The sequence below is a fragment of the Sinocyclocheilus rhinocerous genome, unplaced genomic scaffold (genome assembly GCF_001515625.1).
Source record: "Sinocyclocheilus rhinocerous isolate Xijiao unplaced genomic scaffold, SAMN03320098_v1.1 scaffold942, whole genome shotgun sequence".
Taxonomy (NCBI): domain Eukaryota; kingdom Metazoa; phylum Chordata; class Actinopteri; order Cypriniformes; family Cyprinidae; genus Sinocyclocheilus; species Sinocyclocheilus rhinocerous.
In genome coordinates this window covers 2,989,647-3,006,214 of record NW_015627890.1, presented here as the reverse complement: position 1 = coordinate 3,006,214, position 16,568 = coordinate 2,989,647, and the positions used below count along the sequence as shown (strand labels likewise).

At 37.6% G+C, this 16,568-nt stretch overlaps 1 protein-coding gene across 1 annotated transcript in view; it reads right to left on the bottom strand.

Moving 5' to 3' along the window:
- The window catches only part of LOC107736173 (von Willebrand factor), a 46,893-nt gene that overhangs the window by 14,010 nt on the left and 16,315 nt on the right, over positions 1-16,568 (bottom strand). The window contains exons 22-42 of the mRNA XM_016547658.1: positions 14,629-16,070; positions 13,293-13,403; positions 13,064-13,207; positions 12,820-12,963; positions 11,691-11,855; positions 11,544-11,590; positions 9,946-10,123; positions 9,409-9,623; positions 9,139-9,328; positions 7,626-7,955; positions 5,507-5,754; positions 5,275-5,377; positions 5,081-5,152; positions 4,484-4,585; positions 4,188-4,393; positions 3,924-4,073; positions 2,482-2,565; positions 2,199-2,382; positions 1,287-1,327; positions 1,075-1,182; positions 538-636 (exon numbers count right to left, since the gene is read on the bottom strand). Coding sequence (XP_016403144.1) covers positions 538-636; positions 1,075-1,182; positions 1,287-1,327; positions 2,199-2,382; positions 2,482-2,565; positions 3,924-4,073; positions 4,188-4,393; positions 4,484-4,585; positions 5,081-5,152; positions 5,275-5,377; positions 5,507-5,754; positions 7,626-7,955; positions 9,139-9,328; positions 9,409-9,623; positions 9,946-10,123; positions 11,544-11,590; positions 11,691-11,855; positions 12,820-12,963; positions 13,064-13,207; positions 13,293-13,403; positions 14,629-16,070 — 4,363 coding nt within the window. The remainder of the gene's footprint in view (positions 1-537; positions 637-1,074; positions 1,183-1,286; positions 1,328-2,198; positions 2,383-2,481; positions 2,566-3,923; positions 4,074-4,187; positions 4,394-4,483; positions 4,586-5,080; positions 5,153-5,274; positions 5,378-5,506; positions 5,755-7,625; positions 7,956-9,138; positions 9,329-9,408; positions 9,624-9,945; positions 10,124-11,543; positions 11,591-11,690; positions 11,856-12,819; positions 12,964-13,063; positions 13,208-13,292; positions 13,404-14,628; positions 16,071-16,568) is intronic.

The window sequence follows — 16,568 nt, the reverse complement described above, 5'->3', positions numbered from 1 at the left end:
CTGCATTTATTTGATAAAAAATATAGTAAAAACAGTAATATTGTGAAATATTACAACTTAAATTATTGTTTTCCTATTTTAAGATATAATTTATTCCTGTGATCAATAATAATAATAATAATAATCTCTTAATATTTGTGTGGAAAAATTTTTTTCAGGATTCTCTGATGAATAGAAAGTACCAGAGAAGAGAGTTTATTTAAAATAGAAATATGTTGTAACATTATAAATGTCTTTACTGTCACTTCTGATCAGTTCAATGGGTCCTTGATGAATAAAAGTTTGTATTTATTTTAAATGGTAGTGTATATACTTCATGGGTGCATGTGAAATGTTTGAAACAGTTCTTCCAAGCAAAGCTGCAGATCTTAAGCTTGCTAAACATATGGCTGTTTTATTCTTTTGGCCATTAACCATGTTCATTGGCACGTAGAGGTAGTTATTGGTGAGAGGGGGGATTCAAACCTGTATCTTCCACACTGATTATTCTGGCTATTGTGACATTGACCCATGACTCTGTCTGCACATATTTATTACTTTCAGAGTGACCAGCTGTCTGTCAGGTCGTCGGATGCTACATTCAGTTGCTACACAACGGCCACAGCAAGCATTAGGTATGGGCTCCAGCGTATATCCCTATAAAACAAAACACACGTTACTGTATTCATACATACAGGGCTGACAGTCCTTTTTAGAGACTGTTTCCATAGAAATGAAGACTCATCATGTCATATTTAATGACTGTTTTTTTCCATCTCATTTTCTTATTCAAAAGGCGTTTGAGAACCATGCCGTTTGGCTTTATGGACGTCAAACCTGACACATTTTGGTGCAGCATATCCAACATAAAAATGTGAATGAAATCGAAGAGCTGCTTTTTAAAAGTTATGCTCCTTGCATGCAAAAGCAGCTTTGGATGTCTCCAAACATGAGCAAAACATCTGCTTTTGTGCTTTATGGATGAAAGAAAGTCATACGGGTTTTAAACGACATGAGGGTGAGTAATTGAGTGAGAGAATTGTCATTTTTTTGGGTGAACTACCCCTTTAATAATCTTCAGAGTGAGGGTTTTACCTCTGAGCAGGGGGAGCAGCTCATCTTCCTGCAAGAGAGCCGATAACTCCTCTTATCTTTCACACACTCGCAGTGTGTGCACACATCCACCATCACTCGCTCTCCAGCCTACTCACACACACACGGAGTAAGACCCCAAAGTCAATCTGTTATGCGCCAAGACATCTGCACATGGCACATTAGTATTCTGTATGTTAACACAACGTCTTTACCGCAATAACCGTTTGATTCAGCACACAGACATCCATTGGAACTGCAGAAAGAAAAAAACAGCATTAAAGTCTAAGGAAAGATGACAGAGAGCAGCAGTGAACGAGCAATGTGTGTGTGCAGGGTCCAAAATGAACACTTCAAACACCGAATGGGATTTGGCGAGTAAATAAAGCCTCTTCATGGTTTTTCTACTATTAAGAATCAACAGCTTTATTCAGAAAATTCATTAATGGACATTTTAAAAAAGACTTAAGGAATGTTATAATATTTATCAATTATCAACCTGCAATTGCTCGTATAATAGCTATATTTTATCACTGTAAGAAAAATTTTTTTTTTTTAAATTTCAACTATGACTTTGCTGCTTATTTGGCATGCAATAAATCAATCAATAAATAAATATTAAGAATCGGATTAAATGTTTCTTATAAATTGTTTAAATAAAACTCAATTGAGATTCTCCATTTATATTCAATATTGGCTTGTGTTTATCAATTAACCAATTGTGTATATATAATTGTTGCCCTCTTTATTAAGATTTAGATGGTCATGCAACACTCACCTAAACGAATAGCGATTATGGCAAAGATTTAACTCTTCAAATGTCTTGAGTTCTTTCCTTTTAAGAGGTCAAGAGTGTGAATTCCTAATATTTTGTGTTTTTTTGTCACCAATATGCAAAGAAAATCAGCTAAAAAAACTGCATTGTCATGTTTTAATAAATATTAAAATTTAAATATATGTATTACAATTAAAAAATATTAAAATTAAACAAATAAAATAAAGTGGTTTCGTTGCAGGTCATAAACATTTATGGTGTAAATTTGATCAGTTCATCTACCATTGTGTGACATTAAGTTCATTTTCTGTGTTAGTTGTGTGTGTGTGTGTGTGTGTGTGAAACTGTGTACCGCAGTGGCAGGTCGGGCAGCAGTCTTCTACTGTATTGCACTGGAGCTCTGTGCCCAGTGGACAGGTTGGCGTGTCCATGAGGTGGCAGGACACGTTTGTATGCTGGATGAACACTTCCTCATTGACCTGTACACATTCGCTCCACACACATCTGTCCTGCGGAGACACCCACTGCTCTCCCACCTGCACACATGTGGAGTTAAAGAGAATGTCTTTCAGATGTAAATGCAGAGTATTCAAACACGGACAGAGAGTAGGAGGAAAAAGACATTAAATACTCGCCTGTCTCAAATGTCCTCCTTCCACGCAGCTGGATTTACGGCAGTGACCGCAGCACTCGTCCTCTGAGTGAGAGTATGTGGTTCCCTACATACACAAAATCAATGTGAAATCATAATCAGCCCTTATTATTTAGCTATAAATGTCCATGGACTTATTGTGCATGACTCATCACTGCCTGTTATTGTAAGGGAAAATGTATTTGTTTCTTTCATCAAAATGTAATAGCTTTTCTTCACTTTTAAATTGTTTCCTCTTGTTAACATGACATTTTCTGAACAAAGTACTGTTGCGAGTAGCTGCCTGGTTATTTGGTTGCTAAGGTGCCAGACAGGTTTACTGACTCAATTCAAAAGAGTCTATCATATTTTGGTCACTATATGGGAGTCTATGGGGTTATATTACACAATTTTCCACCATGCCTTGCTAGCTTGAAATGAAAATTCAACCTGTCTATTTTCTAAATGCTTGTTATTGGTCTTAATGTGAATGATTCATACATTCTTATTTTTTAACTTTTTTGTTAATGTCAAATCTAAATAACTCAAATCTTCCCATAAAAGACTTCTCTCTGGTGATGCATGTCGGATTTCTCCAATCATTTAGTCCGCTTAAACCCTGTCTCGTTCTTACCTATTCATCTCATTTTTGAGTGCAACACCCACATCTCAAAATCCAATAAACATCCAATGGAGGTCCCCACCCTTCATTTTTTGTTTTCAGATAATCCATTTGACTTGGATGTTCGACAAAATATGGAAGAAAAGATATGTTTTTACTTCCATTTCATTGAGACTTTGAATGAAACCACTTTTAATGGTTTTTGTCCATTCATAAGTGCAGAACAATGTAATACCTGAGGTTAGGATTTAATTCAATCCCTTATGAAAGTATGCATAATGTTGAATGCCTTATAAAAAAAACAGTCATAATATCATAAACTGATGAAATCTAGTCCATATGAATATTCATACAGCATGTCACAATACAGAAGTTAAGTGCATTGTAAATGCCACTACATGTCATCTTTTAAAGTGACTTATGATCATTATAATATATTCAGTGTTCATAAAAATGAATACAATTCATAACATTTCACAAATATATACGCAGCCCTGCATCTTGGAAAAAAATGTTGATTTGCAAAAATACCTAATATCTAATTTGAGGATACTGATTTAAAAAAAATATTAATAAAAACATTCCATGACAGTTTTTTTTTCACAAAATAAGTATAATATATACAGCAAAATAATAAATAAATAAATAATATACAGCATATGTATCATTATTAATGCACTTATCAAAATAACAAAAGCAGTCAATTTTCAAAAGTTCCCCTAAAATGAAAAAGAAACAACTATTGGGTTTAATCCAGCAAATATGATGCAGGGCGGTGATATTTTTCAAACAGAAAGATAGAAACTAAGTTTTGTAGGACGTACCAGAGGACAGATCTGGTTGCAGACGGGGTCCACACACTGAGCGATGTGCAGGCCGGTCTGTCTGTCTGCTTGCTCCGTGCAGGTGCAGGTTTTACACTTCTCATCCCACCTGCTACCCACCTGGTAGACCACAGTGTCCACCACACACACCTGCACATATAAATAGTCGATTACATGCTGATTGCAGAGTACACTCATCAGGACATGGAGCTGCAAGGGCAAGTGAATAACACATGCGCAGCGGGAGCGCTAAAGCGTGCCAACCTTATCGGGCGTGCAGGTGACCTCTATGCAGTTGCAATCATTGGCAGTTGTCTTCATGATGTAACCCGGGGGGCAGGTGCGAGTGATGTTCTGACAGTCGCACACACATTCATATGAATCGCAGCACTCTGACGGTGTGACCGACAGCTTCTTGTATGCAGGGCAGGATGGTTTTGTTGTCACAGGACACTGATCCTTTTTGCAAACTGAGAGAGGGCGGTGAAAGAGATTGATGTGATTGAAAACCATCTTTGTGAAACGAATGAGAATGTGTGTGTGTGTGTGTGTGCTCTCACCACACTGGTAAACTGGCAGACAATCTCCAGGGTTTGTGAGGACGACACTGAGCCCGTGATCGCAGTGAGGGGGATCTGACCGCTTACAGTTCGGGTCACACACTACAAACACACACAGTAGATTAGCAACACTATATTGTAGTAGTGGCATCAGATGTCATCAAAACATAACATATCTAGGGACCTATGATGCAGAAAACGCAGACCGAATCACGGAATCCAGTCATAAAAATGGTTTTACAGTATAAGACAAATTTTGGATGAATAAATCAAAAGTAGGGCTGTACGCTTAATCAAATCACAATATGGACTAGTGTCTGAATATGAATGCACAAAAAGACTTCTGTTTAAATATGAAGTCTGCATATTCTGCATGTCTCTGTGTGGCGCGGTTATGTATACATACTCAAGCACAAAATTTGGTGATTACACACCCTTATTGATTAAATTATATATATATATATATATATATATATATACAGTATATATATATATATATATACATATATACAGTGTATATATATATATATATGATATATATACATATATGTACATTATTTTTGGATTCTCTGTGTTAGATGTGTATTCTCAGCTCACCACACTCATATTCAGGGCAGCACTTAGATCCCGTCTTCTCCCGAAGAACCTCACATTGTCCACACTCTGGGGCTGTAGCACAGCAACAGTTGCCATGACAACACATTGAGAAACCACTTCAAGAAATGAGGCTGTTAATCGTGTAGTGCACGAGAGCAATAGTGAGAGACAATGTATACACATTGTGTCTTTACCTTTAGAGTTGGTGCAGGGTAACGCTGTGCAGTTAATGCGCTGCTGATCCAGACACACACACAGAAGACAGGGGTTTTCCTCAGGATTCCAGCTTTCCATAAACTGAAGTGCACACACACACACACACACACTAAAATCAGGAGACTGACAGAGGCTTATTGGTTTTATAAAGTGGTGGCAATAGCAATATCATAAAGGCATGATGTTTAATAAATGGTAAAATCAACACACCTTGTGAGTTTTCCCATGGTGGTCCACACACTGGCTGCAGGTTTCTTTGCTTACACACTTATCTCCCATTAACACTGACCCTTCAGGGCAGAAACAGCCTTCTGTGGGAGTTTTCAAGCACACTGATCCATTGCCCTTCATTAAACCATCACCCATCATGTCACCAGGACTGAACTGGCTCCGTCCACACTGCTCCAAACATCCGGTTCGACAAGCGGCATACTCCATTGAGTCTGAGCATGACATGGCTACACACAGAAAATGAAATTCAAGTATTTGACACTTCAATTCCAAATAAATGTAGAACACAAATTATTAATGACATAAAATGCTGTTCATAACGTATTTAATTCTGTCAATGCAATATTTTCCAGTAAAAAAGAGAATATACAGTAAGAAATTATGTGGGGAGAGATTTGATTTTATCCATCTGGAAAATAAATGTTTGGATATAATGTCATTGCAATATCATATTTTCCCACATGTGTGACTTGTGTGATTGGTTGCCATCGCAGAAAGAAAAATTGGAGAAAAGAAGGTGGAGGAAGTTCTTACATTTTTTTGAAAACCTTTTTCTTTTTTCAGAATAATGTACACTGATGAATTATGCACCATAAGAGGATAAATTTAGATTATCTCAAATTCTGATCACTATTTACTCACCTTCATGTTGTTCCAAACCGGTTTTTTTTTTCTTCATGAAACACAAAATTGTCATGCAGCTTGAACTGCAAGCAACATTCATAGAGACCAGGGGCTGTCCAGCTCAAAAAAGGACAAAAACACCAAATTATTTTTTAATTATTATTTTATCTTTAAATAAATTAATTCTTTTTTTGTTCTTTTTATTTTATTTAAAAATATATTTTTATTTTTCATTTTCTAATTCCATTTTTGTTTCTTTTTTAATCTTCTAAAGAGCAGTGTTATTGTTAACCAAAATGAAAACCTTTAAAACTTTTTCCTTAAAATGAAGTACTAAAATTACTAAAACTAAAAGAGAAATAAAAATACATTTAAAGGGATAGTTCACCCAAAAATGAAAATTCTGTCATTAATTACTCACCCTCATGTCGTTCTAAACCCGTAAGACCTCAGTTCATCTTCGGAACACAAACTAAGATATTTTTGATGCATTCTGAGAGCTCTCTGACCCTCCCATAGACACAATGTAATTACCACGATCAAGTTCCAGAAACGTAGCAAGGAGATCGGTAAAATAATCCATGTGACATCGGGGGTTCAACCGTAAGTTTACGAAGCTACAAGAATACTTTTTGTACGCAAAGAAAACAAAAATAATGACTTTATTCAACTTATCCGCGTGACGCAGCTGACACAGAGAAGGACCCTTGCTGTCTATGGGAGGGTCAGAGAGCTCTCAGAATTCATCAAAAATATCTTAATTTGTGTTCCGAAGATGAGCGGAGGTCTTACGTGTTTAGAATGACATGAGGGTGAATAATTAATGACAGAATTGTCATTTTTGGGTGAACTAACCCTTTAAGAAAAATAGAAATATTTAAAATAAAAACAAATAAATTGACAAAATTACAAAACTTTTTAAATTACATAAAAAAAACAATATAAAAAAATATAAAAATAAAAGCTAATTCAAAATATTAATAAATACTATAATAGTACTTTTATGCTAATATAAAAGAGTAGATTATTAGTCTTTTTATCACAAAAATCTGTGGCATGTCTTCACAAGACTATAGCTCACAAGACTTCTTTTATAGTACTTCTATAGTGTTTTCATTGTCCTATTGGAGTTTGGTGGCTATGAACTGCTGTAGAATGGTAAAAGTGGTGTAAATATGTCTCTTTTTGTAGTCATAACAGCGTAAAGGTTTGGAACAACATGAGGGTGATTAAATAATGCCATCATTTTCATTTTTGGGGAAGTTATTCCATAATACCATCCACTAGATGTATGCTTCCACATTAACTTTCTTTCAAGCTTGAGACTTTCATTACTTCACACACAGATCTGTTGTAATTCCTGTTTGTTCTCTTTCTAAGGCACGTTGATCAAAGGACCACCTTCTCACTGAACTGAGACACGCAGGGTCCTCGCGCACTTCGCTTCATGACTCATTAATCACAGAAGACTCACGGCAGAGGGTGGGCGTCCTCCAGTCCACACACACTCCCTGTTGACGGCACACGCTGCTGTACGCAGTAACAAGGTCACACACCGCATTAGGCTGGCAGGCCACGGTCCGACAGATCTGCACATAGTCCTGCGGGGGGACCAGTGCGTGACAGTGGCTGAACACCTCAGAACTTAACACATCGCAGCCCTTCACCACACCTGCAGCACACGACTGAACCTCCTGATGCTGGACACATTCGCCCAGAGCCCATCCCTTCAGGTACATGTCAGGGTCTGTGGTCACACTGCCGTCAGATAACACCAGACCCGTCTGATCATCAGAGCAGGAACCTGAGAGAGAGACGGACAAGTTATGTACATCACACAATGGGTGGTTGGGAAAAACTATGGGAGGTTAAGAAAAAAAAAAAAAGGCCCTATTTTGATTCATGTGTTTCATGTAATACCACACACCACAGGATGTTGAATTGGACTTTAAATTAGAATGACAGGAAGAGGAAGTGCAGTTCAAAGAAATTCAGCATAGTCACGTTTTATTCAGGTTTTTTTTTTAAATTATTAATTTAAAATTAAACATTTGAAGAAATAAACATTACTATTAACTATTAAAATAAATATTAATTTCTAGCGTGTATATATATATTATATTTTATAATACATTGTATATAATACAACATTATATATATTCAATTCTTAAATTCAAATATAATCATTTTAAAGAAATATACATTTTAAATATTGAATTAAATACAAATTTCTATAGGTGGCATTACATAGATTATTATATCACTTAAGATGGCGCAGGCCGATAGGTCTAACCAATCTGATATCATCACATCATTATTCACATGGCACAGCTGATTGGTTTCTTTTCACATCTGCAGCCAATGAGCTTGCTTCTCAACATTCAAATATTTGGCTAGTGCTTGCTTTAGCAGTTGCAGCATGCTTCAGAAACCCTCCACCTTCCCCAGCTCCACCTGTATAGATCTGCTATGGGGTGATTTCATGTATGTTATATATGGGGGTTATTTCATATTTGTGCGGCAGCAGTTTTTCCTACATGCTCACAGCAGCATGTCTGTGGATGTATTGGCAGTAGCAAGTCTCGGCAGCAGCAGCGTAGCAGATCTATTCCGCCAAGACCAACATATTAATATTGACATGCATCTTACTGTGCTAAACTCTCTGAGAGTTGTCATGACAGAAGTGCTAATATCATCTAATGGAAATATCCCATATGATTACGAATAAATAAAAACATATATTAACAAATGTTAAACAAAAGCCCTCAGAGCAGATATATACATTTCTTTGAATTTCATAATTCAATAATTCTTCAAATTTGAATTTGACAGTTTTGCATGCAATCTTAAATCACTTTTAGACATTTAAATTAAATTTAAAATAATTAATTTTGAATACCACACGACATGATACAGGCAGACTTATACTCTCCTAAACAATCACACTCAAAAAATTACTGTCGTAAGCTTAAAGGAAATGTATTTACCACATAAGCCAGTGGTGTTAGGTTTCATGGTGATGTCCATATTGACCATGAACTCATTGCTGTGAGGAGTGAAGGTGAGTGTGAAACCATGCTGCTCTGATCTCAGCTGGTGCAGTATTGCACCAATTTGTGTCACAGTCACTCCCTCACTTCTGAATGGCACTGCAGTAATCACACCGCCCACAGTCACCTGCAGTACAGAGAAACATGTTGACCCTCTTTGCTAATTTAGTGAACTCTTCACTTTGCATGCTTTTGCAATTTATCAACCTTCATGTCATCCCGTAGCACCACACTCGTTCCACCCTTCCTCAGCTCCAGACTCTTCATGCAGATCTGATTGGGTGAGCTTTGACAGGCAGCTGTATGCAACACTAGCTCCACCCCTCCTGAGCGAAGCAGCAAATAGGAGCAAGCGGCTCTCAGTTTCAGAGCCGCACCCGAAAATGACACAACGTGACTAGTGGAGCTGCCCATGCAACTACCTGTAGGAATGGAAGTATGCATTTTGAAGTTTACAATTCATGCAATTTTATAATGCATTAGGGAGCAAACAACTTTTTAAACAGTAGTACACTAAATTGTTGTCACTTGACTTGACTTGACAACTAGTTATTTTGCATTTTTAAGCCAAGTTTGTGAAAAAATTACTACTTTTGGCTGTCCAATCAAATAATGAGACAAGAAAACAACTGTTGAAATCTACAGGTGATATTACTTAACACTGGAAGGTTGTGGTGCATTGCATGGTGTGATGAGATTAGTAACAGGATTGGTTGCTGTATAGTGAGGGGTGTGTGTTCGTACAGGGACAGGTCCAGGTACAGCCGCAGGTGTGATTGTAGCGGAGGGCTGGGAGGTTGTTTTTGCAGACGGGAGGCTCCATCTTCTCACAGTTGATGCGGTGGCTCTGCACCGTTACCGTGCCTGATGGGTTGCACAGCACTGAGTGACAGCCGTCTGGCAACAACCACGTCTCACCGGGCTGATGGAAAGAAATTATCAGAATAGATCATTAGATGTACAAACCAGAACATCAGGAGCCTTTGTTAGTCTGCGGTAGACGCTGCACGATTAATCGAAATAAAACCGAAATCGCTAAATGGCAAACAGAAAGGCTGCAATTTATTTGCATATAGTATATGTGCCGTGTGTTTCAGAGTGAAGCGCTGCACTGTGTTCTTTTATACGCGAACAGCTCATGATCCAGTATTTTCATTGTCTCAGAGCAGCTTGGCTCACAGTAAAACCATCTCGAACTCCATCTCTGCATCTGCTCTGAGTCATTCGTAACGGGCATTTGAAAACGCAACACACGTCAACCATCTTCCCAAACTTGTGAAGAAAAGTGCTTATAAACTGACACTGCGGTTTTCCACCAAAATACAAGCTTTATGGTTTAAAATTTGAAAATGAAAAAATTAAGACATCCAAAAATACTAGTTTTGTAATATTACAGTTTTAATGTAAAATAAAATAATTATATAATTTTTCTTAAATACTTTTTTTATTTTACAATGAAACATTATGAAAGTAATATTTCTTAGTTGATTTAAAATTTAATCTAATAATTATTTTATTTTACAATACAATTATTATTATTATAGTTATATTGATATATACTCGCATCATTTTTGGCCAAATTGTGCAACCCTACAAACAGGCACAGCAAGCCTGGAACTTTATAACCTGGAGTTTTATAGCACTATAAATTGCAATTTCAGAAAAAGCCCAAAACAGCCAAAAAGTCGTGCAGCCCTAGGTAGGCTAAAACATACTATATGCAAGTAAGTGAACGCAAACACTTCTGTCTATGCAAGCTACTGTATGCATTTGTTGCATTCTGAAATGTGGTGCTATAGGGGGCATTAGCATAAACTTTCTTCTGTTGTCATTTTTCTCTTTCAGGACATCTGCTGTCAACAGACTCTTTAAAAGCTGGTTGGTTTAAGCGTTGACATTTATAGCTAACTGTCTGAATAACATCACATTGAGCTTTAATGGCATAAACCTTTAAATGTAACTCGATCGCCCCCCTGAGTTCAGAGGTTAGCTACTGCCATTGCCACCCAAAAGTGCATGTGCATGCTTGTAATGCATTGGCCAAGCATTCATGTTTGCGTACTTGCATCGAATATGTTACTAGCCTATTATTAAATTATTCGTTAGCGATCAGCTGTAACTTAGGTTTTTTGAGAGATGAAGTTAATGGCCCATAATGTCTGGTTCAGTGAAAATATTATGGATCCCGAGATCCAGTGAAAGACAGATTGTTCTTGGAAGGTTTGCATCAGATCAAGAGTTTGAATGGTAGAAAATCAGAAGCTGATGTAAATAAGTTGAGGTCTTTAATGGGAGTTTGATGGAATGATGGGAATTTTGCATCCTACTAAAACACAGCTCACCTTCCGTTCATTCCCTTCATCATCCACACACACTCCAGGAGGACCCGCTGAGGGACATCATCATCATCATCACCATCACCATAATCAAACTGCTACAGTATTCCTGTTTTATTGTGTTATATGTGTGTGTGTATACGAGAGTCTCACCCCTGCAGAGTTTGTCGGTGAACGACTGGTCGAGTGCAGCCATGGCGAGCAGGTACTCTGTGCTGCTGAGCCGAATGATGTTGTCCTGAGCGTGCCATCCCGCGAGCGTGCTCAGTTCAGTCTGGTCATACTGGTTACCCAGTCCAATAGGAAACACTGACACACCTGTATGCAACAAACACGAGCTACTTGTAAGTCATAATGTTACGTAATTAAAATCATAAAAGTAGGATTTTAAATGCATAATATTATGTAAATAAAGTAGATATGTAGTATTTACTAACAAAGAAATCCTTGGTCTATTGCTGCATCAGCCCCAAGTTGTCATTAGTATGAGGACAATAGAGCAGTTATGTAGGAAATTGAATTTATTCATGAGAAGGAACAAGACAGACATTTAGGAAATTGCCTCTTTATGCAATCTGAAGTAGCAACCAGTGGCTGACTGCACTTCACTTTGATGTTACAGTCCTTATGACTTTATACTCATCATGACTTTAATCTAATAATGCTGTGATTTCATTTCATAATGCTACAAATGTATTCTTTAAACTTTATGATTTTTATTCCCATAAAAGGCCTGTTATGTTTTCAAAACATCATGATTTTATTCTCAAAATACATTTAGATTCCATTTTTTTATTTTATTTTTTAATGTTAACATGACACTAAAATACTTTTGTAGTGACATGCTGTTGATTACAGCAGAAAATCATTTCAACTCATCCCTCTGCTTTAGACAACATCTCAAAAATATTTTTTTGTACATAGTAAAGAAGTAAAACCAATCAAGCATGTTTAAAACTTAATAAACTGAACAGTTCTGCTTTTAAATAATCCCTAATTTTACAACTTAAAAATAAATCACATTTCATACATACAGAAATTTTTTTTAAACAAAAATACAAGCTGCACGGTATTGCTTTTAAATCTGAAATATCTTGCCCCATAGACATTATGCATTACTGTAAACAGGCTTGTTTTACAGTCTGAGGGAATTTAAATTGGAGTAGAAATCAATGTACCATTGATGCTGTTAATAATGTTACATTTCTATTGAATCCTGAACATTACTTTAAAGACCACTTAAAAGAGTGCATTGATAAAGCGGTAAAACAATTTCACCCACCAGCGGTCAGAGCCTCGTTTGCTGCCTCTTGCACTGAGTCTATTGACCTGTCAGTCACCACCATAACCACAGCTTTAGGGATGCCCATCCGTCCCCCGCTGGTGGAGGAAATGGCTGTCTGCACGGCCAATCGCAGTGCAGCTCCTGCAGAGACAGAGGAAGGAACGCCCACATTTATGTAGCGTGGTGAATATTTTAACTGTCAGGCTGTACTGTATCTGCTGTGTCTTCACGGCATGTTTACCTAGTCTTGGTGTGTTGTCTGTCTTGCTGTGTAAGGTTTCTAAAAGCTTGAGAAGGTTGTCTTCTGTCTGTTCATCCCTCCATGTGACCGCAACTGTTGATTTTGCCCCATACACTATCACCGCCACCTGTGTGTCATTGCGACCTGCAACACAGATAAGTACAACTCTAGAAGTAACCATTATAATGTATATAAAAAATATATATATATATATCTTATTGAGACTTACCGATATTTGTGCCCTTTATAAAGGTTCTCACAAATGTTTTGAAGTCTTCAAACTGGTTATCAGAAGAGGCTCTCAGCAGGAACAGCACGTCCATGGGCTTTGAACATGGCACTGATCAAACACACACACAGATAGAATTACAAAGAAAGCATGTATGTATTCACTCCTTAAGCATCTATGCATTGACTATCTTTGCATTCAACAACTAGAAACGGCAAAATTCAAATATCAGCTTGAGCTTTGCATGGGTTACTAGGAAAGTGATAAATGGTTGCTAAGGTGTTCTATGTGGTTGCTAGGCTGCTCTGGGTAAGTAAGCAGTTACTAGATTGTTGCTAAGGTGTCATGAGTGGTTGCTGGGCCGTTGCTAGAGAGTTCTGGATGGTTGCTAGGGCATTCAGAGTGGTTGCTACATTGTTCTGGGCGGTTGCTAGGCAGCAGTTGCTAGATACTAGCAATTTAAAAGAAAGAACATAGTAGGGCTACACAATTAGATAAAATTGAAATCATTATGGTTTAGTGCAGTGGTTCTCAACATCAGCAAACTTCTAAGAGGGCCTCAAGATGACTTAAAATTATAAAATAAAATAAGATAAAACATCATTAAAACAGCTAAAACAACAAAAAATCAACATATTTCTTATGTTAATTCATTCAACTATTTTTTTCCTTTGAAGAACCAGGGTTCCCCCAGTCTTGGAAAACCTGGATATATGCAGTAGCCTAATTTTAAAAGTGAGTAAAAAAAAAAAAAAAAATTATTAATTACATTTTTTAAACTCCATATGCATTTTTATATATAATATAAAAAACAAATTTTTGTTATTATTCCAAGTTCTAAATACTTTGAGTAAAAAATATTATTACAAAAATTTATTTAAAAAAAAACAACATTTAAATCCTAATCCAGTAAATCATAAACAACTGAAAAGGTCATGGGGTCTTTGAATATTATTGTTAATAATGGAGGGGCCTTGGAGTCATAAAGTTTGAGAACCACTGGTTTAGTGTGATTATCAAATCGCAAAGTCTAATTTTTACTGTTGTAAAGAAAATTATATTTATTTATTTATATATTATTTTTTGTATTGTTACATTAATATTTAAATATTAATAATATTTTAAATTGGTAAAAATAAAATAATCATAAATATTATTAATTATTATTTTACAGTTATATTGATATATCACAATATTTTGGCCAAATTGTATAGGCCTACAAAAAAGCACAGCAAACCTAGAGCTTTTTTCCAAAGTTAATTTTTTTCTCCTAAATGGTGCAGCCCTAGAATGTGACAATATGCGAAAAGAGTGTAGCGTTGTTGTTGTATCTGACCTGAAGGGGGCAGCGTGGCTCTGGGTGGCAGTGTGGGCAGCACAGGCCTTCTGATGGTTTTACTGATATTGATCAGCATGGGCCGCAGTATCTTAAGATCCGAAGGATTATCCAGCATGATCGGTTCATCCGGGAAGCTCAACTGCACCAGATCCTCATATCGAATCTGTTGGCCGATCCCAATCGGATACACTTTTTTATGAGCGGAGCTCGGAGGCCGCTGAATGACGTCCGTCGGAGGGCTCTGTGTGATGAGAAACACCATCTGGTCTGGCATATTACTGGGTGTGTCTGTAGTGACAGTCTCATACACAGAACGAATGGCGTGGCCTGTGTTGACCTCCGCACCTTTGGTCCAACGTAATTGTCGCATTCTTTGCAACACCTGCTCCCTGTGCTGCAATTCCATGCGGCTGATCACCACAGTAACCGTGAAGGAGTACTGCACCACTGTGATCCGTAGATTCTCCACCTCTTTTTGATCAAGCGAAGCAACGACATCAACCAAAGCATCACGTGTTTTATTGAAGCCCTCCTCGCCAACTGCATCTGAGCTTTCCAACAGGAAGACGACCTCGTATGTTGTTACTGTAGGTGGAGGAAATGTTGTTCCAGGGCTGGGGATGCTGGGAAATGTGTTTACAATGGCAGCGGTTGGCGGAATCGTGGCGGCAGTGAGTTTAGAGGTGGCGGTAGTTGTTGGGGTGACTGAAGTGGTGCTGGGCTTTGTGGTAGAGGGTTTCTTTGGGGGTTCAGGATCCAATCCCAAAGTGCAGAGGTAGTCCGTGATGGCCAGAGCTTCATCGTCCAGCTCCGACACGCTGCTCACCACGTATGAGCGACTGCTGGGTGTGGCTTTCGTGATCTCATTAACCTGTGCCATGTTGACGTCAGGCCCTAGAGCCACCGTGAGGATGGTGATGTCTTTTTTACGCAGCAGACGCTGAGTACTACGCATGGGCCGAGGATTTGCACTCGCCGTCAGCAAGATAGCGACGCGGCCCGCATGCTCGCGCTTGTTTTTATCGTAAATGTAGACGGCTAGATATTTTATGGCCTCGTCCATGAACGCAACATCGCCTCCGCTGTAACGCAGATCACGCACCATCTTCTTGAAGATCCACTTCTGCACCTGCATGTCGTAACTTTTCACGCCGGAGTGGAAGAGCAGGACCGTGGCGCGAGTATGGGCCGAACCCATGCGGAAGCGTTCCACCACACGGAGGATGAAGAGCTTGACCAAGCCGAAGTCTTCTTCACTCAGAGCAGAGGAGCCGTCCACGAGGAAGGCCAGGTCCATCGCTCTGTCGCAGGCATCGGCAGGCACCGGGGTGGAAAACGGGAGCGGCGTCGGGGTGTTGCTGACGGTGGTTGGTGTTAGTGTGGAGGCGAAACCAGTTACAGGACATGGGCCGCACGTCAACGTGGTGCTCTCACAGTGACTGAAAACATAACAAACATGACAATATTATACACTTAAATAGATTAAAAAAATTATATATTATAAAATTAATGTTTACAATTATTTTCATGACAATTAGCCACAATTCTCATTAATTTAATGTGGAAAATACTATATATTAAAAATGGAACACACGTTTATATTATAAAATAAATATTAATAAAATATTTAAATAATATTGTGTATTATTAATATAATTTGTGTCTTTGTGTGTATCAGAAAGAGCTTTATTGTGTGCATATCTGTGCTGTTATTGATAGCAAACTATTGAAAAATGTTTGTTAATTGAAATAAAATAATAAATGAAAACATTTATTATATATATTTTTATAAAATATAAATATTCGAAGAAAACATCTGAAAGAAATGTTGCCTTGGCAACTAACTGAAATAAAATGAACTTAAGTTGAAGTACCGAAATGATTAAAACCAAAACTAAACTAAACTAAATAGAAATGTTTAAAAAAGTAATACAAAT